Consider the following 27654-nt stretch of genomic DNA (forward strand, 5'->3'; position numbering starts at 1 on the left):
AGAGTAAGATTTCAGAATGAAATCAAATGAATCTTATGCACATTTCTATTATTCTCTTTCTCACCGTCGCTACAGATGGTAATTCAGTTTAAAAATGGAAGGCGACAAGGAAATCATTAATGGTAATGAGAAAAAGAAATCCTTCGCCGGTATTCCTGAAGCAGCATTTGTGGTATTTATTTGATTTCAAATGATGTTAAAATGAATTTATATAAATATTTTTAAATTATTGTGTCTAGTTTTTCGTTTCCATGTTCTTTAAGTCATTTACTCCTCAGGTGTCTCGTGTTGTACTGTACGTATTAATAACTTTTTTGAAGAGTTTGTTAGTGTTTTCATGGTTTTACTCATTATCTCGCGTGATGTGATGTATTCCATCAAGTAATTTTAGAAATTTAGGCTTGTACAATTTATTTTCTACAAAACGCTGTTACTAACCTAAGCTAACCCTATTTTTAACCCATAATTCGGTTATTGATAGTTCCTTCAACCCTGAGTACACTCTTCGTTGTTACATTTTCTTTGTTGAAGTTAAGGCTTGTGAAAACCTATTACCAAATCGATCAAAATTTCCGACTTTGTTCCGAGTTACATTAAACTAAGTTTGATGTAGAAAATATTGATGTTAAATCTAATGAGATTACATTAGAATAAATTTTAAGTGATATTGTTAGAATAAGTATGTCTAGTTTTTTCCACAAATATACTAAATAGTTCATTTTTATGAAGAATGAAAAATAGTAATGTTGACTGTCTAAATTGAAATTTCTCTAAAAATCGGCCTTGAAAGGTGTGTAAAAATTACTGAAGAAAATATTGTTTTTATAGAAATTTTTTCACAAGATTAGGAACTTCTTTCATTGAACTCGCACTGAAATAATTTAAAAAATCAATTTTTTATGCTGTTTTCATTTTGTATTTGTGGTTTATAGTAAATGTAAATAAATAAAATAGAAATGTATCTCAACATGATGGTCAGATATCCAGCTAACAGCTCTTTTAAGTAAAGAAATTATATTACTTAATAATAGTTTGTTGTGAAATGTGTAGAAAATGCTTAATATTAGAAAACATTATTGTCCTTACAGAAATTATTTTTCTGCTTAGAAAATGAACATTTTTTCAGGTTTCTTAAAATATTTAAAAAAAAATTTTTCCCACTATGGCTTACAGTTAAAAAAAAATTAAAAACTATAATTTATTGTATTATATTATTGCTGATTTTGCTTTTTTATTGCCAAAAAAACTGACTTCTGTTAGGGTTAAGTGTAACATAGGTGTCATTTTTCACCCTTTCTTTTACTATTTACTTTTAATTTTATATATTTCAAAAAATAAGAAATTTACGTTTTGTTCTTATGACCATAGCTGAATAGATATGTTTTGTAATTAATTTTAAATATTGCATATAGATCAGTAGCTTGAAGTTAAGTTTTTATAAAATAATGTCAAATAGGACTGTGTCTGTTCTTTTGCCATTTTACTCCTTTTTAAAAGTTTGCCATATGCTGACTTTTAATACTACACTTTTAAGTCTTGTTCCTTTTTCTTAGACTGTTGTTCTCAAATGAGGCTAATAAATCTTCATATGATAACCGTTGAAAAACAACTTCGAACCTTTTAAAATTAATTGAGTTTTTATTTTATATTTGCTTTCTGAAGCGGTTCACTATAAAATTGATTCTTTTTTCAGAGAATTAATTATGCTGTTGAAAGATTTTGATATAAATTGATTTGATGTATTTACAGAACTAAGCTGGGTAGAAGTATTTAAAGACTTCCTTGAATTATTCCTGTAATAGATATTTTTTCTGCTTAGAGAATTGGTCTGTTGACAATTATTGCTATGGACTCATATGAAATACTATAGTTCCTTTTCATATAATACTATAATTATTATAATTCTTTCGTAAGATTAATACTTTTCAAGCCAAAAATTGTGCATTTTGTTCTTTGTTATTAATAAGTTATGTAATAATGTGAATGAGACAATTTAAGAAGTGAAATTGATTTCATTTTAGGATGATGTCGATAAGTTCATGTTACTGCCAGAAAACAGTGTCGTAGATGTCGTACTTAAACGATTAGATGAGCAACTTAGCAAATATAAGTTTATGGAATTCAATTTAAATTCTAAACGAAGAAGGTGAGTGAAATATCAGTTGTGTTTATGCATCAGATTTAACAAGTGTATTCTACTCTACCTTCTCGTTTTCTCAGTTGTGTTTTTTTAGTTACTATTTTCAGATATATTATATTCTAAAGTTCTTTTACTGAACTGAGACAGTAATTATTATGTTTGTCAATAGAAAGAGGTGCTCAAGTGTTTTGTAGATTGTTATGCATACAAAGTACCTAAAATATAATTAGCATCAGTAAGTTTTGATTTTTTTTAAGAGTATATTCACCATACTGCCATTCCGTGTGATAAAATGTAGAGCTACAGTCTCGCTTGTACAGCGTAATGCCATGCTGATTTGCAGCAATATTTAGACTTGATAAAGTTAACAGCAATAATGCTGTACTTCACCCTCTCTCCGACATGCACTGGTATTACACTGAATTATTTGTGTGGTTTACAACTGCTTTAGTTATGGCACCTCTCACCTTAAAAAAAAATAAACCGTAAAATATCTTACTGTTAATTAATAAGTGTGATTGGGGAGCTTTAAGCTATTTCTTTAGTAATGGTATAAATATACTTTACTTGTGACAGCAAGATTTAATATGTTGAGCACTATTGACTTGTTGATGCATCACTTAATTCTGCTAAGAGACTGATAACACGTTGACGCATTTAATGTTAGACACTATAAAAATGGAAAATTGGGTTTATCTAATGTTGCTGACCACCTCATTAACAACATACATTCTATTTTTGATATTCAAACCAATTTGGAAATATTGGAAATCAAGAAATATAATGTAAATAATAATAAAAGTTTAGACAGTTTGGAGAAATTTTATATATGTAAATATAAAACGAAATTCAACTTTATCAACTTGGAAATATGAAGATGACATTTATAAAGACAGTCTCAGTTCGACCATTCCTTAGATTTTTGTATTCAGTTGAGGACATTTTTTACATAAATATATATATTTTGCATCTTGTTCACCATTTTCTTTAATTGTAAATAATCATTATATAAACTTCTTTATTATTATGTTATATATTTACTTACATTAAGGTCATATCCATCTTGAATTTACTAATCAGCCTTATAAATCTGAGTTGCTGATAAACTCAGTTGTTATTAGTGAACTCTACTTTTTATTTTTAATATTATTGACTTAGTGATTATTTTACCATCGATTAATGTTGTATATACAAACTTGTATCCTGTACTTGTGAACAAGTTAAAAAACAGTTAAAATTTTGTAATTATATTCATATTTTTTATTTTTTTAGGTTGAAAGTTCAGATTCCAGATTTGGAAAGATCAATAGATATGATTAAAGTATTAAAAAAACAAAAGAAGAATGATACTGGTTTTGAAACACAATTTCTTTTATCTGAACAAGTATTTATGAAAGCATTCGTACCACCTACTGATAAAGTTTGCCTGTGGCTTGGTGTAAGTATTATTTTAACTGCATTTTATAAATTATTTATTATATTTTATATTTAGTTAAACATTTTGAAACCTAAGCTGTTGTGTTATTGGAGATACAACATTTAATCGTCTATTTTAAGTCTACTTGGCATTTTATTTTCTTTTGAAAAATCTTTAATACTCCATTTTGTTTTTCTCTTAAGTTTTTTTATTGTCATCTCCTTAGCAAAAGTTTTAGCATTTCATGTAGAAGATCTTTTTTATAATCTTGACCAAGTTTAACATTTTTTCATGTGCTACTAAAGTCAATTTCTTATTCCCATTTATTAATTAAATTAGTCCATTTCTTAATTACCCAAAAAATGATTGAAGTTAATGATATTAAAGAAAGTTAGTCTTTAGCTTTGCAAAAGTGCACATAGTGCTCAGAACCCTAAAATGTTGAAATATAAATTTTTTCTAATGTATTAAGTATGTCTTCAATACTTTAACTAGAGAATTGAGTTAAGGTTTGAATCCTAATTATGCTTAGAATTTTTCATGTACTACAAAAATTCATCTTGTATCAGTGGCTATCAGTGGCTGGGTGGTTCGCTTTTAGCAAATTGAAAAAAAGATAATAAACATGAAATTAATTTTTATAATGCTTGTTATGGTAGGCCTTATTTTATACTTATCCCAGAAAATTTTAATTAGTTTGAGAAGAAAATGCATACCCCGTGTTTTTAGAACATATATTCTCCAAGCAACTTAGCTTTAAAGTGTTAGGTGTTTCAGACAGTATACTTATTAGTTGATAAAACCATACAATTAAATTTTTTATTCATAATAAACCTTTTGTTTGTTTTTTTTTTGACATTTCAATATCCAAGTATTATAAGTGCATTTTTTTGCTGAAGAATATTAAAACCAAGGTTATTAAATTTTTTATTATTAATTGAAGTACATTGTATCTGTACATTATATTCATTTGTATACAGTTGAGATACTTGTATCAAACTAATATATGTACAGCACTGTTATATTGTGTTGAGTGTCTCAACTCATTTGTTGTCTTAAAACATAACTGTAATTGCACTGCATTTAGTTGTTAGTGTTATACAAATAAAGATGTAACATTTGATTTAGTAGATTTTTATTGCTAAGAATATTCACCGAGGAAAAAATCTGTGATAAAGGTAAATAATTTTAAAATGTAGATGTTTATTCAGTAACTTTTTTTAAATGACTAAGATTAGAAGATGAACAGATCTTATAAGTTTTATGACAATTTTTATATACGTCACATGCATGACTGACAGATTTTGAGGATATATTAAATATTATTGGAGAACTTATGTAGAAATGTAAAATTTAGGGAAGCAATTTCCTTGTCATTCAAATTAACTGTAAGGATAAATTCTTTAGTGGCTATAAATTCCTATTGCACAACCTTGTTGTAAACATTTAGAATATCCAAACATGCGATTTCTAAATTCATTCCAGAAATGTGTGTGAAGTAGAATAAGAAGTAACAGGAAATTATAACAAACCTAATCACTTCACTAATAAGATTAAACAGTTGAGTGGTTGTACGTATACATTAACTAACATTTTATGTGACAATGTTTTCCATTGAAATAGCAAAACAAGATATATATGTGTATTTATATCAGTTTTTTATTTATATTGTTTATATAGAAGTATTTATACAACTTTTTATAGTACAGCTTTTGTGTGTTTTCTTGGCTTAAATACTTTAAATGCATTTTGATATGTCCATTACATCAATAAACATTTAAAAATTGTGTTTTCAGGCTAATGTTATGCTCGAATATACGTTAGATGATGCAATGGATTTATTACAAAAGAACATTGAAACTGCTAAAAAGAATTTAGGTTGTGTTGAAAATGATTTAGATTTTCTTCGGTAAGTTTTTAGTTATTCTTATTTCAGAAAAGATTGTGTAAGTCAGTATTTTTTAATTCACCCACTGGGTTGGTTTAGTGGTGATGTGTCTTCCCAAATCAGCTGATTTGGAAGCCGAGAGTTCCAGCATTCAAGTCCTAGTAAAGCCAGCTATTTTTACATGGACTTGAATACTATCGTGGATACCGGTGTTCTTTGGTGGTTGGGTTTCAATTAACCACACATCTCAGATATGGTCGAACTGAGAATGTACAAGACTACACTTCATTCACACTCATACATATCATCCTCATTCATCCTCTGAAGTTATATCTAAACGGTAGTTACCGGAGGCTAAACAGGAAAAAGAAGTATTTTTTAATTAATTTTTTTTTTATCTAAAGAAATGCAAGATAATAAAGTAATAATAAACATTAACTTAATGTGACATATATTTCTGTTCATTATTAGATTAACATTTGGAAATATTATACAACATATAGTTTAGTTTCATACAACACATGGCACACAATTCTTGGGATGGATAAGGCTAAAATTTCCTTATGGCGTGAGACTGTTACAGCTGCAGTATCCAGAGTAAAGCATTTGTTTGAATATATTTAAGAATATATCTTAAACTTTCTTTTCTAAATTTTTATCTTAAATTTGTAAGTAATCTTGCTCTCATCTGTAAAAATATTCTGATTATCCGAAGAATTGTGAACGGAATGGATACACACTGCCTGAAGGGAGCTGTGAAGCAGTTATTAGGCTGAGATAGTTTCACTATCTCTGGGCTGTCCATCAATTTCCTTCTATTCAGTCCTTTCCATCGTTTTGTCCTCTATCCAGATAGGTCTTAGGATAGGAATCAAAATCATATGATTTCTGTTTCATACACAGTTGATTAAAAAAAATGTCCATGTGTGGTTTAAGCCCTTTTTGGGGTAAATTTGGGTTTCCTAATCCCTAACAATAAATATATGTGCTCATACATAAGTAGTGAAATATGGGCCATTGTCTATAATTTTTCACATAAACATTAAACAGTTTACTAAAAAAAAAAATCCAACATACCTTAAATTTTGAACAGCTTGATATTCAATCTATATCAAAGGAACTGATAAATGATGAAACCAGCATTTCTAATTCTCATTATTTGAAAAATAAAAATTGTGCTCGTCACACTAATAAAGTGTAATTTTTGAAAGTTTCTGTTAACAATCTTATATTTTTTAATATAGTCTGAAAACCTTTTCTTAATTTCCTCTGGTTTTTTCCTAATAAGATCAAATTGACAAAAACTAAAATTAACAAATTTTCTTTTTGCATGCAGTTGTCAGAAAAACAGTTTTCCAGTTTTACCATGATAGTACTTATAATGGCTGCTGAAAGGCAACACTTATTCATTGATAATTATCTAACAGAAAGAAATGTTTAAAGTGAAAAAAATGACTTGAAATTACATTTTATCAGTTACAAGATTTAGTTTGATTTTTCAATATAATCACTATTTAAAGCTATACATTTTGCACAGTCAGTTTTCTCTTCCCATTCAGTGAAACATTCTAGTGATCTATCCTTGTTTCATGACCTTACTGCATCTTTCAGTTGAAATGATTGCCTATAAATTCAAGAGGAAGTAAAAATCTCCGGGTGCCAAATCTGGTAAGTATGGAGAGTGTAGAATGGGTTTGAATTTCTACTCCTTAAAACCTTAGGGATAGTAGTGCTTTTTGCATGTGGCTGAGCATTATCATGTTGTCGGATTATTAGTCCAGAGATTTTTCAATACAATACATATATTTTCTCAAATTTTTTAACATCTAAATGTTTATGCACAATTTATGGTTGTCCAGCTTCCAGATATTCTGTTGCATACCTATGTCAGCAACACTTAGAATACCCTTAATGCCCCAGAATACTGTCGAGAAAAGTTTTTTTTTTACAGAAGGCTGTTGTGAATTTCTTTGATTATGAAAAACCAGATTTACAGAAGGCTGTGTTGTGAATCTCTTAGATTATAACAAAACAAATTGTGTGTATAAATTTTTTTTATGGTTGTCAGTAGGATTGATGTTTTTGGCTGTTGAAATTCAGTCTGTAATTTTTTTTTAAACGTGTTGATGTAAGAGGCACACTAGACTTCATACCTATTAACAAAGAATTCAGTGACATTAGCATGTTTGTAATGGATGATTGTAACTACAAGATGGCAGCATACGATGCTGTATAATGTTTTGTTTTTCTGTTTATGTGACTATTATTTATCAGCTGTTCATTGTATCTGAATTTAAAAAAAAAAGATTTAACTAGTTTTATTATTAGATAGAAAAGTATGTTTTATTTTGTTACTATTAAACATATTGAATTTTTTTCTTTAGGGATCAGATTACAACTACTGAGGTTAATATGGCTCGTGTTTACAATTGGGATGTGAAACGACGTCATGCTGCCAAAGAAGCTTCGTGAAATTATTAAATTTATTGTTAAATTGATTCTTCATTGTTTGTTTGTTTTTTTTTCTTTTAATTGGACTGTTTATACTTGGCAGACTGTCTTAAAATTGAAGTAAATACAAATGAAATAAAGGATGAATACCATTTATTTAATATTAATTGATTTTTTTTTTTTATTGTGTTGTAATATTGTAATGTGTCTGCTGTTAAAATGCTTTGTAATAATTTTTTGTTTGCTTAATTTATTAATGATATCAATCATAACAATAATAATATAATTATAATATTAATAATTACACAGTTTAAGATAGTAATATTTTAATTAAGTATTATGATTGTACAATAACACTTACTAAACTGCATTTTGTTATAATTATTTGCAATTTTTATAACCATATTTTTTCTATTTTTAGTACGTCACAGGTATATATTTTTTCTTGTGAAAAATATGCTTGTTCTTAAAGATAAGTTATATATATTTATAAAATTAATATTAATAAAATTATTGTCCACTTTTAATTTACTTTTTTTTTCAAATACAATTTTAACAACTGTTACTACTTTTCTGTCATTGATTACCATGAAAACATATATCTGTTGAATGTCAAAAAAAATTTGTCCGTTACTGACAGACAAATTTTTACCAATGACTGTGGTAATTGTACCATAATTACATTTGCTTATGCTGTACAGTGACAATAAAAATGATCGCTGTGCAACCTAAGTTGTTTAATGATAGTGGTATTGATGGATTGATCCTGTTAGTAATGATTTTGATTAATCGTTAATAGTTGTGTTGGATATTTTCTTAACATGTTTGTTACTATGTAGATTTTAGATAATGTATTTCTAATGTTTAAATGTCTTTTCCATTTTCTAGTTCATAACCTTACTTTGTATCCATTTGTTAATTTTTTTTATGTAAAATGAAATTGAAAAAATACATGCCTGCACCTTGCATATACACTGTTCATACGTTCATGTTTAAGTTAATGTGCATTAACCATGTACACCACATATACATTGTCCTTTCTCAGAAGTTCCTTTAAAAAATAAAAATAAAAGTTACATATTATACAAACCTATTTCTATATGCCTGAGTAATGATTTTTTTCTTTTTCTCTTTAATTATAATTTCATATCATTCATAAGTTTTCAATAACTGAATATTGATTGGTACATCTTGTATTTGAAAGAAGTTAATTTAAAGTTGATTAAAAAATTAATTTATTGCATAAAAAATATAAAATATATTAATTTTTATTACATTATGTTTTTATTTGAATCCACACCATTTTGTATTTCAACTAAGTATTCTCATTCAATTAGTAAGGGTGCTAGTGTGAATTAGGTGGTGAAGAATATACAGTAAGTAACTAAAAGGATATTTCTTTATCACTATTATGTATGAAATGAAAATACATTATTTATAACTTCTTAAAGATAAAAAGATTCTTGAAGATTGTTACTGGTTTGTTTCATAAATTCCAGAAATTTTGTGCGTAGGTTACCATTCACATTTCAGATTATATCCATATTAATTCAAGCCACCTCTTCTTGAATCTGTTTTTTAAAGTCCTGAAGGCTGTCGTGGTAATGTTTGGAAAATGTATGATTGAAAATGTAATGTTTGTTTTGAAAATGTAAGTACTCCCAAAAGAAAATAGCTTGCTTACAGATTTGGTGATCTTGAAGTAATGTAATGTTTTGATTAACAGAATGACCAGTTAATTCAAGAGAAGGAAGTTTAACATACTACTATAAATTAACATAATATTATGAATTTACCATTACTACTTACCTATCGCCATCCTCAAAAAAAACATTGCTCTTTAATTCTAAATGATGAAGAAACAACCAGAATGTGACATTGACATGAAGCAACTTTTTGTGTAATCTTTGAGGATTTACACTTAAACAGTAACAGACGTTTTGCTTATTGACAAGAGCCTGAAAATTGGGAAATGAGCCTTATCATACATCAAAAGATTGGATTAACATTTATCACAACAGAAAGCAAGTTGGTTTGCGTGATCAAAATCATTTATTGCATCCACGATCTGTAAACTTATGCCCAGGATACTGGAGGTCTTGGTGTAAAATCCTCCTTACACTGTGATCAGAAATGCTTAGTGACACTGCATGCCTTTTGCTAACTCCACTTTCACAAAATTTTCTGTCATATGCCCACTTTTAAATTTTTCTAGACTTATTTTTACCCATTTCCTCAAAGTTTTTAAGTAATTTTCCTATTGCATGGGCAGAAGGCAGCTGATTGTTAGTAGGAATATTAAAGTAATTCAGACACTGTCATAGTTTTTATAATATAATTTAACAGCAAATGCACGATGCATACTTTTCCAAGACTCCACTATGAATAAACGATAAAACAGCAGCTATAAGATAGCGATACTTTCACTCCTCATTCATCAGTGATTGAGACTCTATCTGATGTTGCAGAATTGCCCGATTTACTGCAACTTCCAGTATTTCAGTTTTCAAAAAATATAAGTTTTGGGCAGACCAGTAGATGTGGGGTATTCCAGTAGATGTGGGATCTTTCATTGACCCAGTCCACCTAAAAAAGTTGATAAATATTTTTTGGTCAGATTGTAAAAAAAGATTTCCTTACATATGTAAATATATGAAAATTTCTCTACTGAAAAATTCAGTACTTCTAATGAAGTAAACAATTAAGTAAGAAGTTATATAATTAAAAAAATATGATTCTAGATTTCATACATAAATACAGGCATAAAATTATTGAATACATCTAAATACCCTTTCATTTTCTCTGATATCAGATATAATTTTAAAACATCAAGTTATGAGGTATTAGACAACAGAAAATTGAATTTTTAACAATAATTTACTTTATAATGGTTAACTAAACCAAGTTTATTAGTACAAATTCAAAGAAGCAGTGAACATTTAAATGCACTTCATAAGTAAATGGAATCACATTTACCTACCATCTCATAGGAAAAAAGTCATAAATCCACCAAAATTAACAACCACCTTGATATCCAACACAATTACTTACATAATTTACTTATCGAACACGTTGTAAATAACTCTTCCTAACCAAATTTAATCACCAGTTTATGATAGAGAGGACATGAGCAACACTCGCTGGAAATTAGTGCAAAAGTAACAAAGCTAAGCTATGCTTCCAATTTTTTACAGATTTAAAGAATGTTAAATTTTGTTCTGTTTGTTAGAAATTAATTTTACTTTTACTTTATAGTTATTTAACTGTTTTATTATCAGAAATAATTTATAACAAATGATAATAAAATTACTGTGACAGCTCTGTTGTAATTTTTAAGCCGAATAATGATTTATATTTGAAACATGGTAGCCTAAGTAATAACACTCTTAAGAATACTTTTTTGCTATAATGTAAACTAAAATTAGCCATCATGCTTACAAAGAAATTTGTAAATTAATTACCTAAAAAAATAACAAATTATAGGTTGATATAAAAATCAAATGACAAGTTTTTTTACGCATTTCTACAGCATCAGTAAGATGAAAAATGTAAAAAACTCATTAATTTAAAAAAAGTGTAAAAGGTTTAAGTAACTATATTTTTTTATTGATCACTTGCTGTTCTGATCTTCCTTTTCTTCAGTTCCGGAAAAATGATTACCATTTCTACAAACTGTTTATACGCTGTTTTCTATTCAGTCAGATGAACTTTCTGAATCTTTATTGAATTAATGATAGAGGATGCAGTGATGTCTTCGTTTGGTTCCAGAATCATTCTGTATTGTTCTTCTACACCTCTTTTCCAATTTTGGATATTTTACACTCAAACAAATACATAACCTCTTTCAGATTAAAATCATTTGTGCCAGGAGCATGGAAAGTTGCTCGGCTTGCTCTGATTGAGAAGGGTTGTGACAAATTTGGTAATGCTACTGGATATCGCCCGCTGTGTTTGTTAAGCATGCTGGACAAGCTTTTCGAGCGCCTCCTTGTTTGTAGATTGACAGCTGAGTTGAAGCTGGTATAGGATTAAATGCGAACCAGTTTAGGTTCTGAAAAGGCAGGTCTGCAGTGGATGATATCGACCGAGTGATTCAGCTGGTCGATGAGGCTGCCGCGGGCAGTCAGTGCACTAGGAGGATACCGGTTATCCTCCTAGACATTGAAAATGCCTTTAATAGTTTGCCCTGGCGTGTTATTATGGATGAACTTGAGGTGCGTGGCATGAACATGTACCTCAGGCAGTTGGTGAGCCAGTACTTGAGCGACAGGTTTGTGGTCGCCAGCACGGAGGGGCTGTCAGTTACATATGGGATGGTGTGTGGTGTCCCACGGGGGTCAGTACTTGGTCCTTTGCTCTAGAATATTGCTTATGATGGTGTGCTGAGGATTAAGTACCTGGAAGGGGTCACTGCAGTCTGTTTTGCTGATGATCTGGTACTGGTTGTTGGTGTCACAGAGAAGGGCACTACGGTGATCCGTATGGTGAGCTACTGGCTTGCTACGAGGGAACTGAAGCTCGCAGAGTGAAAGATGGAGGTGGTGGTCATGGCAGGGAAACGTAAACTTGACCCCATCATGTTACGTACTGTGCGACCGAAGTCCTGACCTTTCATAAGGTAAAGTACCTTGGAGTGTGGCTTAACCACCGAAGGTCATTACAGGAGCATGTCCGAGAAGCAGTAAGCAAGGCTAGGAGAACGGCTGATGTGGAATTGGGGTGGCCCATCCACCGGAAGAAGGAGACTTCTTGCTTTGGTGGCATGGTTGGTCTGCCTGTATAGGGTACCGGATTGGGCTAGAGCTCTTAGTACTAGGCGGGCCAGGGAGCTCCTGGACGGCTTACAGTGGGTGCTGGCTTTGCGGATCGCACATGCTTATAAGATGGTTTCCAGCAAGGCTGTGTTTGTCATCGCCAGGGTGCCGCCCCTGAGTCTCATGGTGGTGGAGAGGGCGATGAGACGACGGGATGCTTTGCTAAGTGTCGCTTGCGATAAGCTTATCAGGCAGTGGCAGGCGTCACAGACAGGTGGATGGACGAGATCCCTCATCCCAGACATCAAGACCTGGATAGGGAAGAAGTCCAGAAACCTGTCGTACCAACTTGCTCAGTTTCTGAGTGGCCACAGTTGCTTTGGCGCTTACCTGCATTGGATTGGAAAAAGAGCTTCCCCCCTATGTAGGTATCGTGCAGTCGTTGATTTCCCAGAACACGTGGTGTTCTGGTGTGGACGCTGGTATGATGTACAGCGCCCAGTAGTCTAGGAGTTCAGGGAGTTGGTGGCTGAAAGTGTGGTTACCAAGATACTCGAGTCGGAGGCTGCGTGGAAAGCCGTAGCTGCTATGGTAGAGGCCATTGTTCATGGTAGGGTGGCGGACGAGGGTGAGTAGAGGTTGTTTGATCCCTGTTCGTCCCCTTGCATGTTTGTTGCAGAGGTGGTGACCTTTTGCAGGGTGGGGACTGAGTTAAACGTAAAAAGCAGGTCTGGTCAATTTTTTGCAAAAAAAAAAAAAGATTAAATTCACATTGTGGTACTTTTTACAGTTCTTAGGTCAGCCCAAATTAGTTCTGTTGTGTTAAATTCTGGATGATAGCAAAAAAAATAGGTGATGGTCCTTTTACAGCTATACATTTCATTAATTATTCAATGAATGTTATTACAGTTTGTTCTATGGCTTTTTGTGAATGCAAGTTTAATTGGTATAGAGAACTGGATGCCTTTCCAAAATTTTTCCGTTTATCAAAGAAAATAAAATCCATTGATCTGTGTGCTGAACTCTTTGACTAGAACAAACTTGTTTATTTTTTCCATTTAAATTCCATTGTTTTTAAAGCTTTGCTTATGGTGTCTTTTTCTCCTTATTTTCAAAACCAGTTCCTAGTGTAAAAACATACTTTCAGTGGTGAAAGATTGAAAACTATCTGTATAGTAGCAGCTTTGTCATAAATCATGTACACAAGTTAAAAAGTGATGTACTTTTGCCTAATTGAGACATTTACTTTCAATTACAGCAGGACAATAACAATAACTGTTTAGTAAAAACTATAATCAAGCATTTATAAATTATGTAGTATAGAAATTCCCAAGATCTATCTTTGACAGAAAACTTAAAAAATTGTAAACACTAATACATGTGGTACACTAACAAACAGTAATAATAATAATAATACATTATCAACAGTAACAATACCAATATTACATTTAAGAAATATATTCAGTAATTTAACAATATATTTTCATAGAATTGAATAAAATAATGAACAGATGTTTCATGTCCACTCTATGAGATAGCTACTATTTCAGCAATAAAATGAAGGAAATAGGCAGGCTGTAAATATTATATAATTATTGTAATTATATGTAAAAAAAAGTGAAATTATAAATTAATGAGAAATCAATGAATGTATAAAGGTATGCATGTTACTATGTTTGGTTTTTTAAATGAGTTTATAGAGATATTGGAATAATTGGGTCAACAGAGTTGTTGGATGAATGAGGGGCAAAGAGCGAGGTTCTTTGACATGGACCTGCAAAACTCGCAATCAGGTAGACCGCCTATATCAATTTTTATTTTTTTACCAATTTTAGTGTATGTTTACTAAATATGGAAAGAATTTTGTATTTTGGTTTTAGCTTGTTTTATTTGGACTTATTTACCATTTCATAAAAAATAAACTAACAAAGAATATTTTTTATTGAATTTGATAAAAAAGAGAAGACTAATAATGTTTACCAATTAACTAACGGCTTAATTAGCAAACAGTATTTTTCAAAATTGAATATATATTAGGAGAAATAAAAACAAAATGTTAATTATTTATGATAATGCGCTACCTTTTTAAGAATTTGTGTAAATGTCCTGTGCTATATGATAATTGAAAATCATTGATTCTTGAATTCTGAAGAATAAAAAAAGTCTTAAAAGATCTCATTTTCAAAATCATGAACAAAATAAGGCTTGGTAAATATATTAAATCTACCAAACAAATATATTGTTAAATTCATCAGAAAATATTGTTAGAAGATAGATTACACAATAGTATGTATAATTCTATTATCTGTTATTCTATTCTTCAACAGATGGTTTAATGTGATTTTATCTATATTATTAGTTATTATTATGTCAGATAACAGGTCATCCATACAGGGACCGGTACAGGTAGTTCTGTGGTGCTGGGTTTCTTGACCTGAACTCTCCTGTGAAGTGACACATTTATGTTCAGGAGTTGAATTTATTGCATATTTTGTAGTTTTTCCAATTATTTACTATATCTTATTTTATTATTTTTTATACTTAGTGCAATTTTAAGTTTGTTTATTGTTTTGAAAGCATAACACTTATACAGTTCCCCAGTATCATTACTGAATGGTACTTACATTAGATCTCAACAGTACAGCACAGGACCTTGGGGAGTGTATTGCTCATTTTTTAACCATACACTGTATACATAAATAACAGTTTTTCAGCACTGCTTATTCAATTATACTGATATGTATAGAACTTATGTTACTATAAATAATCAAATTATAAAAAATAATCAAACCTCATAATTACGCGACACTAATTTGATACGATTGCTAATGTAATTATTCAGTTGTAACCATTCTGAGTAAGAATTTACATTTTAATTTAATACATTGTTTTATTATAAGGGCTGCCTTATGTTCTACATTTACTAAATAACATTAAACACTGATAAAAATGTCTAAAACATTTGTTGGAATATTTAAGTATGGTCGAACATAATTGGATTGTTAGTGTATAGGACTAGTATATTCTTGTTGGTTTTGGAATGGATTGATATTATTTATTGTTGGTTACTTTTTCTTATTCATATACACATATTCTGTGAGAATCAGATTTATAGATAACTGTTACATTTTTTGATAACATTAATGACTTAGTTTTTTAATTTTTTTTTATCAATGGAACTATCATTTGGCAAAAAATCAGAAAAATTAATTACAAGTAAATATCAAGAAGCGATTTATAATTTTCTTTTTTAACTTTCTTCTAATGAATTTTAAAATATAACTTTAAAATAACAGTCTCCTTATGTCTACAAGCATATGGAGCAGATAAAAGAGTAGTAACTAACAATCTAAGCAAACTACAGAAGGACGGTAGAGAGATTTGGTTTTTTCTTTACTTGGGGAAAATAAAGAAATTTGTAAGAGATGAGTTTGATAGTAGCATGCTTCTTAGAAATTGATATAATTTTCATCATTTAAAAAGAGATTTATATCCCAAATATAAGAGAATCACTGAAAAATGAAAACAGATTATATATTCAACCTAATCGAGTTCAATTACTAAAAATCTGATGTTGACACTACATAACTTCCTTGTATGCCTATTAAATTACATATACAAATTTTTAAAAGTATATAAAATTTTATTTCACTAATAACTTCTGATTTTTTCATATCTTTTTTTTTATTGAATTATTATTTATTGCAATTTTTTTTTACAATCACAGGTTAATAATTATTAATAAATTAATGTACTTAAATTAAAACAAACAAAAGTAAAAAAAAAAAACAAATGAAGTCAAATTTGAACCGATGTGCCTTCCCCTTGTTTTTTTTTTTTTGTCTTCAGTCATTTGACTGGTTTGATGCAGCTCTCCAAGATTCCCCATCTAGTGCTAGTCGTTTCATTTCAGTATAACTCTACATCCTACATCCCTAACAATTTGTTTTACATATTCCAAACGTGGCCTGCCTACACAATCTTTTCCTTCTACCTGTCCTTCCAATATTAAAGCGACTATTCCAGGATGCCTTAGTATGTGGCCTATAAGTCTGTCTCTTCTTTTAACTATATTTTTCCAAATGCTTCTTTCTTCATCTATTTGCCGCAATACCTCTTCATCTGTCACTTTATCCACCCATCTGATTTTTAACATTCTCCTATAGCACCACATTTCAAAAGCTTCTAATCTTTTCTTCTCAGATACTCCGATTGTCCAAGTTTCACTTCCATATAAAGCGACACTCCAAACATACACTTTCAAAAATCTTTTCCTGACATTTAAATTAATTTTTGATGTAAACAAATTATATTTCTTACTGAAGGCTCGTTTAGCTTGTGCTATTCGCCATTTTATATCGCTCCTGCTTTGTCCATCTTTAGTAATTCTACTTCCCAAATAACAAAATTCTTCTACCTCCATAATCTTTTCTCCTCCTATTTTATTCTTCCCCTTGTAAGATCAAAATATTTCATTAATTAAAATTCTATTTGGAACTCTGGAACCAACGAAAGTAAGTATCATTTATTATATATTGTTGAAAAGCTCTCAATGAGGGCTTATTAATGCAGTTAAGAAAAAGTCCAAAATCGTTTTTGAGTTATGTGAGATACATATGTACGTACAGATGTCAAAATGGATTCAGGGATAGTCAAAATGGATATTTCTATTGAAATCTGAAAACCAAAATTTTTCATGATCACAATACTTCGTAATTTTAAATTATGATCACAACAATTATTATGTTGTTATAAGTACAACAACATTTTGTTGTTGTTATAATTATAATTGTTGCTGTGGATTTGAGTCACATCTTTATGCAGCCCAGATGGTAAAAACAAATAATATATGATATAAAGGAGTTGAGTTACTTTTATATCTGTTCTTATTTGCTGGACTTAAGTACCTAACAAAGATTTTTAATCTATTAACATTTAATGATAGTTAAATTTGTTATTTGTAAGTAGAAGGTTCCACAAGAAAATTCAGCATTCAATACTTAGTTTTTTTGCATTATTTTTTAATTTGTTTTTGAGATTATTTTTAAATGTTTTGCGTTCATTTGGTAATTTATTGAATTTTAAAATACCACATTGCAGTAAACAATGATTCATTTTGCCTTTATTCAATGTGATTTTAGATATTGTTTTTATTTCTAGTAATCGATGTACTTGCATAACATTTTTTAAGAAAAGTGGGTACAATATGAAAATTCAGAGAATCTTGCCCAGTTTTATGCTTGGATAAAACTACTGTATGAAATGCTCTTGGATAGATGCTAGGCATGAATGTCACATTTAGTAAATCTGACTGCTTTATGTTTGTCATTTAGGGTCATGTAGTACATGTGCTTAAAAATAAATTGCCTGATAGTTTTTGTACATACTACAAATATTGTATTATCTCATCAATTTAAAAAGATGTAACTTTAGCAATCAGGAAATGTATATAAATAATAAATCAAATACTAAAATTAAAATTTTATATCTGCTATTACATATCATTAATTTGACCAATTATTTTTATAATTCATTGACTTTCCAACTCTAACCAATATTGCTGAAGTTAGAAATAAATAAAAATTAATTCTGCCATATATAACCAACATACACAAGTTTAGTTAATTTATTAGTAGAAGTTAAAAACTGTATAGGAAAACAAGGGGAATGGAGAAAAGCAGCATATCAATCAAATGACTAACAAACATATTATCCATTTTTTTGAGTGTCTGTCAAATGTCATGTAACCTATACTCATTAAGGTTATGGAATCTGGCATTTAGCATAAATAAAATTTCATACTTGTATATGTATAAAATTTCTTTTACACAGAAGCATTGACCTCTTGAGAATAGAATTGATGTAACCTGAATATTTATCAAAATGTATCATCATAATTTTTCCAGAAAATTCACATAAAAAAAATTTAATTATAAAAAATTGAATTTTGAAAATACATAATCTACAAAGTTTCAGGACTAAGGCTATAAAAATGGAACTAGAGATGCAATATGTGGTTGAGGTTATAACATGTTGAGAGAAGAAGCCTTGTGAAAAACATACAGCCAATTAATTTGGGTTACCAGTTCGTACTGTACATATGATCACATGACAGTGCTGGACCACTTTCAATACTTGTCATATAACTCTTGTGGACTCTTTCCTATTTCCTAAGTTGAGATACCCATGAAGATGAGCAGTACATATAGATCAACAGATGCCATAGAAAGTGTTACAAGAATTCTAAACGTGATTTAAAAAAGCCTTCTTTAGGAATTTTAATGACCTTTTTAACCAATCTAAATGTTGTTCAGCATTAAGGGAAATTTAAATAAAAATAATTTTTTTTTAAGATTTTTTGTTTTTTTAGCTTCAATAGTACAATTTTTTTTACAGTCTGTTTGAAATTTTGTTAGAAGAAATATAATCTTTTATCAAGTAGAAAATAAATCATTACAAAAAAATTGAAATTGTTACTTGCTTTACAGAGATCTGAATTTGCACAATTTCATAATAGGGATTCTGCAGTTGAATTAAAAAAATAAACTCATCACATTTTAATTAATCTGCTTACTGCCACAGTAATTCTAAGATGGTGGCATCAGTGTATATGTGATCCAATCCTAGCCTGTGATAGCAGTAGGTCATTAGCATTTATGGATTTTGCTAGTATAAAATATTATATATTCCACTTAAAGCATGCATCTTTTCTTTGGTGTACCAGTGAGACTGTTTTTGTGTTTTATTAATGTGCTTGCAGTGCCAGCCTCCATGGTGCTGCAGGTAGCGTCTTGGCCTTTCATCCAGGTCTCGGGTTTGAATCCCAGTCAGGCATGGCATTTTCACACATCTCATCCTCTGAAGCATGTAAAAAAAAACTAAAATGTACCTACAGCATTTATGTTTAGCTATTTATAAGGGTAATCTCTATTATCTCCACATTTTCTTCAGTAGCAATAAAGATATATGTTTTGTCAGAGAATACAATTTTTTATATTAAATACAAAATTAAGTTTAATCACATACCAAATTTTAACTAAGATGCAGGTCACCAGTATAGCAACTGACAAAATCAACCATGTAGAGCTACACAAGAATGTTCTTCATAGTTAAAAAAAAAAAGAAAAAAAAGTGGCTGAAAAATTAATACTTAAACTACCTCTAAAAAAGTAAAAGTTAGTTGCCCATATATTAAATTAATTGTGTACCATAGGTCATGTGTAGAGGAAAAAAGACTAGAATTTGTAAAACAGGTAATTAAGAGTGAAGGATGAACTAATTATATTGGGATAAAAAGATAAAAGAGAAAGAAACAGATTGAATTACCTGAAAACTAAAAATTCACTAGAAATATGAAAATTTTTGAAGTTATAATGTTAATTTCTTGTGATTATTGCATTCTTCTGATTACCTACAATTTTAATTTTTATCCTTTTTTACAAAATTAAGACTGACTTGTAAACCAACAATGTATGTTAAAGCTCAGATTGCATTCTTTATGTTCCTTGCATTCCTTTAGGTTGACTACAAAATTAGTCATATTACACAGAATCTTTGAAAAATTAACTTTCTATTTACTGAAATTGTAGTGGAAGAGATGAATCAAAATTAAATTCAAAATTTTTAAGTAATGTAATTTAAGTAAACTGTTATAAAATTTCAGAAAAACAGCGTGTTATTAGTGTTATTTTTTAAAATAAATACTGTTTTGCAGTTTGTAAAAGGGCTTGTAGTTTTATAAACTGCAAGCCCTTACATCTTATTCTGTTGTTACAGCTCTTAAAACTGTGATATTTTAATTAGAAAAAAGTATGTGTACAATTACATGCTTTATAAGGTAAAACGTAAATTTAGATCTCTTATTTATTTAAAATTTGTTCAAATTTAAACAAATCTTCAATTTCTTTTTAAGTTTAAAATAAAGTAATGTTAAAATTTGTCAGTAGCTGGAAAAGGAATTAAATTGTGATTTTAGTTATATATAATGGCAATAGATAGCGTGTACTACATTCGTTAAACGTGTGTTTAGCTCACAGTACAATTTATAGATAGCTCTTATGTACCGTTTTCGTTTTATTCGTGTTAGAGTATGAAATTTTAAACATCGTGGTTAAGTTATAAATAAATTAATAAATCTTCATAAATTTTAATTCAAATGACGTTTGAGAATGGGTTTTTTATTTCATTCTATTATCAAATCTGTTAAATGATATTCAAATTATAAGATAATAAATGTTTTTTCTTTTTCTTGTTTTTTAATTTTAAGATAATAAATAATGAATGTAAAATAAAAGGACATCATAATAAATTATTAAAAGCCTACACATCATTAGTAAGGCGTACTAAGTGTAAAAGTATTTCAAATTAAATACTTAATTTCATAAATGATTTTGATAAGTTTCTTTTATTTAACCTACCTTTTAATGACATCTAATTACATGTGAAAGAATCACTGAGATAAATTAAAAAATACAAGCCATATCGATATTATTACTTTAATGAGGTCAAAAATTGACGTCATTAGAAATCACAAAAACGTATAGCATACTTATTGAATCGAATGTACAGATATGATTTTTTTTTCTAAACAAAATTACTTTTTATTTAATAACATCATGTTATTCATCTGTGTTCGGATTAATTTCAACGCTACTGTACGCAGATATATCCTTTGGAATTTCTTAATTCTAAAGTTGTTTTTTTTTTCGGTCAGAGAGGGTCATGAAACGTTTCTATTCCATCTGTAGGAACTCCAACATGGAAAATTTAACCCAATCAGTTTATTTACCATTATAACTTACCCTTAGAACTTACTTCATAGCCTGGAATGCAATAAAATTATTTTCAATCATTATTCAAATTTTGTTTTTAAAAATCGTGCTTATTTAATAAGATAGATTTCAAAAAGATGAAATTTAAAAAAACTTGAAAGATAATAATTTTTTTCTTTTTTAACTTTTACCCATTCTGATTATTTATTTTATTAAAAATTTATTTTACATTTCATAAATAACAATATGTACGAATTGAATTGAGAATATCCTGTTCTGAAAGAAAGTTAAAAATTTAGTTTCATTTACGTTTTAAATAGTTAAAATCTTTAAAGACAGAATACTTATACTCTCGAACCAATCTATGTAAGAAAACTTATTTCAAAGTTGATATTTGAGAGAAAATATTTTGAAAATCCTATCAAAGAATTTTATGAATAAAACTGATTTTAAAAACGTAATGTTGATGTTGATCATTATAAAATTAAACTTTTTAGAATATACATAAATTCTAAATATTGATTCTATCCTTCAATAATTTAAGCGATTTTATCAGTTGTAAAAAAGAAAAACTGTATGAATTCAATAGAATTGAAAATTCCATATGATATTTTCAATAAGGGATTCTTTCAAACGAAATAAACACAGTGAATCTAATGAAAACGTTCATTTATGTGACAATACCAGGTAGATAAAAGATTAAAAGATGTCCTTTTAGATAAGTAGTTCTTTCCATTTTGGTTACAATGTTTCCTGTCTTTAAATATTTTTTTTGTAAAGTTCATTTTACTCTATAGGCTATGTGTATCATTTAGAAGTTGTTTAGGACATAATGCAAGTAAAAACCGTCTATCTTTCTGTACAATTCAACAAAAACATTCATATGTATACATTACTGTATATCTATCCAGCTGAATAGTTTTCATCAAAAAACTTTTTCTTTTGTTGTCTATTCAATAGTCACATCTGCTGCTCATGTAATACAGTTTATATTTATAAATTTCTGCAATTTAAATCACAGTCTCTTAAATAAAATAAAACTTTAATTAACTATGATTTAATACATAAAACTAACTAATTAGGACAATAGACGACTTTTTTCATAGACGATTTAAGATAAATATTTTTGGCCAAACACACAAGTTAAACAGATAATTTTATAACCTATTGCTATATCATTGATGTTATTCTGGTCTTCAAAATATTTTCACGCAAAAATTCAAAGACTACAAAAAGCCTTAGGCAAGACTCGGAACTAAATTCTTTACACAGTTTTTCTTATTTCTGTCAAGGCTTTTCTTATTTTATGAAATTTTTTTTAATATGGGCAGTAGAGTATTTTTGTAGGCTTATTAGTATTTTAAATAAAAGTAAAACCAGTAAAATAATTTTTTACCGATTTAAAAATTAAAGACTAATATTAAAGTAAAAACTAATTTATTTTTTAATTGTTCTTACAAATTTAACGTTTAGAAGTCAGTGGTAAATTAAAAATGTGTACCAAAAACTTATTTAATTGGCTCCGCTTTAACGTTGGAAATGCAAGAAATTTCCAACGTTTTCTATCTCGTGCCATTTCTTCCGTCTTCCGACCGAATTCCTCCTTTTCATTTCTTCCAATCTACCACTAATTAACTAACTCTTATTTCCTCAGAGTTTCTTCTCGAACGACCTTCTTGTATCATTCCTCAATCACTTCTTAGCACATTCTAGGGAGTTTTGACGAATACGTAGCTGTTTTTCATTGTTTCCACTTCTTATTCGTCTCTGATAATTCTTTCAAACTGCAGTCAATTTGATGACTTTCCCACTTTTTCATCTTCTAATTATCATGAAAAGGCCTGAAACGATCGATATATTCTACGATCATCAGATTATAAACTGAACTAAGAAGTAAATCTTTAATCTTTCAATACAAGTTTATTCATTAATCTGATTTCTCTCTGGTATCGGATACCCTCTTTACATTAGGTTATCAGCAAGTTAAATACTAGAGTTAGACTGGAAACGATAAAAGTGTTTTTTGACGTGAATATATTATTAAGTTCATGATCGATTGAGCGTTGTAAATTATGGTAGTTTGTCGTGGTTGGAGGAAGCCATACGAAGGCGTTAGAAAGTTGTGTAAATACATTGATGGTAATGTCTGCTGAGGCATTAGCATTGGTCGCATCCTGACAGAGACCAAACTGATAACTGCGATGTGTTTACTTTTTAAAAGACGATCTCCGATAAAACCCATCAGGGCTAGGAAAGGATTGGTTTGGAGACCGGGATCGTCATAAGACGGTTTATCTTCCCCAACGGGGAGTTAGGAGTTCATCATCGACTCCTCACATTTCCAAATTCCATAGCTAAAGTTTCCCCAAGGAAAGTTCCCAGGGCTCATAAATAACTTACTGTTTTTAATAATTTGGTGCCGATTTCTACAAAACAATTAAAATAAGGAAAGGATTATTTTGTTATTTTTATGTGTTTGATATTTTTTAAGTTTATTAATTATTTATTAATTAGAAATAGAAGGATATTCTCACTTAGACCCGTGCGTGCGCGTTGAAAACCTTAGCCATGATCAAATACACCGAATTTTATTTTTTTTTAATAAAAAGATGCTTAACTATTACTGAGTACTTATAATGTAATGATAAACATCATAATACCATTCTGATATTAAAAGTAATTAAACGCAAAATTTCAACAATAAATATATTTTCGTACATACCAGAAAAGAATCCTAAGCTTCATGTTCAGTAATATTTTCTCCACATCATCTCTTTACGTTCCTTTTCTTACTTTTATCAAAAAATAAATTTCTCGCTTTTGTGTTTCTTACACACCTTTTTCTTTTTAATATAGACTATTTTTTTACTTATATACCAATAAACAATTTAAATTAAATTGTAAATATATTAAACCAACTATAAAAAGCACTAAAAAGTTAAAAGTACAATAATTTAATTTAATGTAATTTTCGACTTCTTGAACTTTATTACAAGAAGAAGAAGAAGAATTAATAAGTTTTTGGTGGACTTTTAGATAGATTTAATAAGAAAGCTACGTATTGTAATGGGACCATGATTCGACTTACGGAAAATTTCGACATATCTTCGCGTTTCACATCCCCCAGACCTCAAGACTTTCATCAGCTCAAAAGTTTATATATACATTTATATATATATATATTTCACTTTCTTGTGGACACGATAACTGCTGTAATTTTGCGCCAATCACTTACAAATTGTTCCTTAAAAATAACTCGTCCCAAAATCTCGGTCGAGTTCGTTAACGGCAAAAATTGGACCATGGGGTTGGAAATACGGTGGCTTTTTCGAAAAAAAAAAATATTGCTATAACTTTCTTATTAAGTAAAATATAAATTTTTTTAAAGTACCTACTATTCTTTGGACAAGGGCCTAAAACTTATGTAAGTAAAGTTCTTTTTATATCACCAACCATTGGCCCAGGCGGTGGAAAAAAGGGGTTTCGAAGACAAAGAAGAATCATACCTCCTTTAAAAGGCACAGTATCGAATCGGTTTAAAGTAGTCGTTAGTCCTCTAAACATTACCTATAACTTTTGTGTGTAACAATTTTTGATATGACCAACCCTTACGGCAAGGGATGGCCAAAATATTGCTGGAATTGTAAGATGGGGCGTGTCGTATGATAAACATGTCAAACGTTTTTTCACATGAACCATTGTCGTATTGAGTAAATTTTAAGTATTTGTTAACTTTAAGGTGAAATATTTTTTATCCTCTACTTAGCACCGGTGAAATCTACCTCCGCCTTCCGGCTTGCCGAAAGGGATTTTTTGTAAACTGGAGTCAACTTAAGAAATCAAATTATAAACAAGAATTTAATAGCATCAGTTTTTGCTAAATTTTAGTGCATTTTTTAAAAAATGTTTTATTTCCTTCCTTAAATTTATTCTCATTAATTCTTATAAAAATTTGAGCGTATGAACATATACATCTTTTTTTACCGTTAAATTTACATATAAGAACGGTTGAGAGCAAATGAATCGAAATTTAAAATATAATTTTATCTACTTTAAGCGATAATTACTGTAAAAAAAAAATTACTGTATTTGACTCAAGAAATTAAAAATAAAATTTTATGACACAAAAATGGGCTACCACATCATTGTTTGTAACCTATATGTATTACTCATGTAGATTGGTGTACATAAAATTAAAAATGTTATTTAATTCGGTTTTTATATTTTAAAAGTACGCTAAAAAAATCAGAAAATGTTTAAAAATAACAGTCATTTATTCTAGAATAAAGTAACAATATTCACTTCTGTTTAATGTAGAAAACTGTAAATATATGCAGGTACTCGTAGAAAAGAGGTAATATACTTTAGTTATAATAATATTAATTGCAGAAAGTTAGGGACTTTAGAATTACATTTTCATCGGACTTTAAATTCGAATCGTACGTAACATCAATAGTTAGTAAAAGTGATTATAAAAATTTGGAATGCATTGTTAGAAACGCTACTATTTTTAAGTCAAATCTAATAATTATCAATTTATATTATTAGTTTCTTAGATCTCCTTTAGAGGGCAATTCTGTCATTTGGAATACTAAAAAAAAAAAAATAGAAGACAAATTGAAAGCGTACAGATAAAAATATAAAAAAATTTCCTTTTTAGAAAACATACAGTGTATCCTTCAAGATTCATTGTTTTAGTATGTTGGAGGAATTTCAATTATCTTCTTTACAGTATAGGATAAATCACGTAAGTTTAATATATTTACATAGAATAATTATGGATTTGCGGATAACGTCTTAATTAAAATAGATTTTTATGTCCCTGCTATTAAAATGCACTATAGGCAAATATTTAATATTTCTAGAGCTCATTTACAGTTCTTGAAGTCACCATTATTATTTATGATGATAAACCTAATGAAATTTGTACAGAAATAAATATTTTTGACTATAATATCAAAGAACTTTACATATTTATAATATATCTCTACATATTTTCTAAGGTTAAACCAATAACTGTAGCGAGTTGAATTCCAGTTACCTTTGTATTTAATATTATATGTATACAATATTTTGTTGTTGTTTACATTTAATTAATATCTTATACTATTATTTGAAGAAAAAACCTTTGTTCATTGATTTATACAAGATAGTTATTCTACTTTGTTATAAATGAATATAGGATTATATTTTTATGATTGTATATGTACGTGCATAGGTGCACTGTACGTAGTTTTTTCTGTTGTGTACCAACGAATAAATAAATAAATTTTATAATTAATTGTTTATTTTGTGATACTACTCTGACCAAAACTTCACCTTGATCAATTCAGATTAGAATGAAAAAAGGTTTCATTTTTTGTAGGTGGAATTCATATATATCCATTACTGCACGTGATGTATGTAAGTTGTTTTATTATTATATAAGATTTATTTATCTATTGATTATGTTACAGAAGTATTTTAACTCGCCAGGAATCAAAGGTTTTGTTGAAAATGACTTCTAAAATACTAAAGATTAGTTATTTCAATTAGAAACCTGTTGCATTATGTAACCAACCATAACGTTCATAGTGAACATATTCAATTTATGTTTTACTTTAAAGAGAAAGTCAAATATGAATTTTTCCTTACGCAATTCTGTAAGCAATTTTTATTTTATCAAAAAATTCTTTCAAAATAATTCGCTTTCATCTTATTATATCACTACAAATTAGATGGAAAATATGAAGACATTTTTATTACTATATTACTATGTTTTATATAAAAAAAATTTAAGCCACAGTAGATGGTACGAAATTATTTGCAGGGCTCTGACCCTCTTTCCATAAACGGAATATTTATTCATTGAATTTTCTATTAAATAAATGAAAGAAATTCACTATAAATAAATATTTATATACAATACAAATAAAAGCCTTGGTGAGCCAAAACAATTTACCAAAATTATTTTTCTCTTAAATAAATAAAATTCAAATTTCCTTTAATATATTTTCAAATTTAATCATTAGAATCGAAATAATTTTTTTTTGAAACACTATCAACATGAGTAAAAATTACAGACATAAGTTATTTATAAATATTTATGAAATCCCTTAATATCAATTCATATTAATTCGTATATTGATTCAAATAAAACAAAATAAAAAAATGTATATTATTACAAATGTCTTAATATTTTTCTAATACGGTTAAAAGAATGCAGCATAAGAATGTCTGGAGCAGTAGTGGCA

The 27654-nt window shown here is 28.8% G+C and overlaps 1 protein-coding gene across 1 annotated transcript; it reads left to right on the forward strand.

Annotated features, from left to right (window-relative positions):
• Positions 1–21: 21 nt before the first annotated feature.
• Positions 22–8875, forward strand: mgr (prefoldin subunit mgr). Its single transcript, XM_075370963.1, has 5 exons — positions 22–172; positions 2022–2146; positions 3413–3578; positions 5354–5466; positions 7830–8875. The coding sequence occupies exons 1-5, from the start codon at positions 95–97 to the stop codon at positions 7915–7917; spliced, it is 570 nt and encodes a 189-aa protein (XP_075227078.1). The 5' UTR covers positions 22–94; the 3' UTR covers positions 7918–8875.
• The last annotated feature ends 18779 nt before the right edge of the window (positions 8876–27654 follow it).

Source organism: Lycorma delicatula, chromosome 7, assembly GCF_047948215.1.
Source record: "Lycorma delicatula isolate Av1 chromosome 7, ASM4794821v1, whole genome shotgun sequence".
Classification (NCBI taxonomy): domain Eukaryota; kingdom Metazoa; phylum Arthropoda; class Insecta; order Hemiptera; family Fulgoridae; genus Lycorma; species Lycorma delicatula.

Bases quoted from the DNA above. Each gene is read 5' to 3' on its own strand.
- mgr (XM_075370963.1), top strand. From the start codon at position 95: ATGGAAGGCGACAAGGAAATCATTAATGGTAATGAGAAAAAGAAATCC. The intron at 2,147-3,412 runs GTGAGTGAAATA...TTATTTTTTTAG, and splicing joins TTAAATTCTAAACGAAGAAG to GTTGAAAGTTCAGATTCCAG. The intron at 5,467-7,829 runs GTAAGTTTTTAG...TTTTTTCTTTAG, and splicing joins AATGATTTAGATTTTCTTCG to GGATCAGATTACAACTACTG.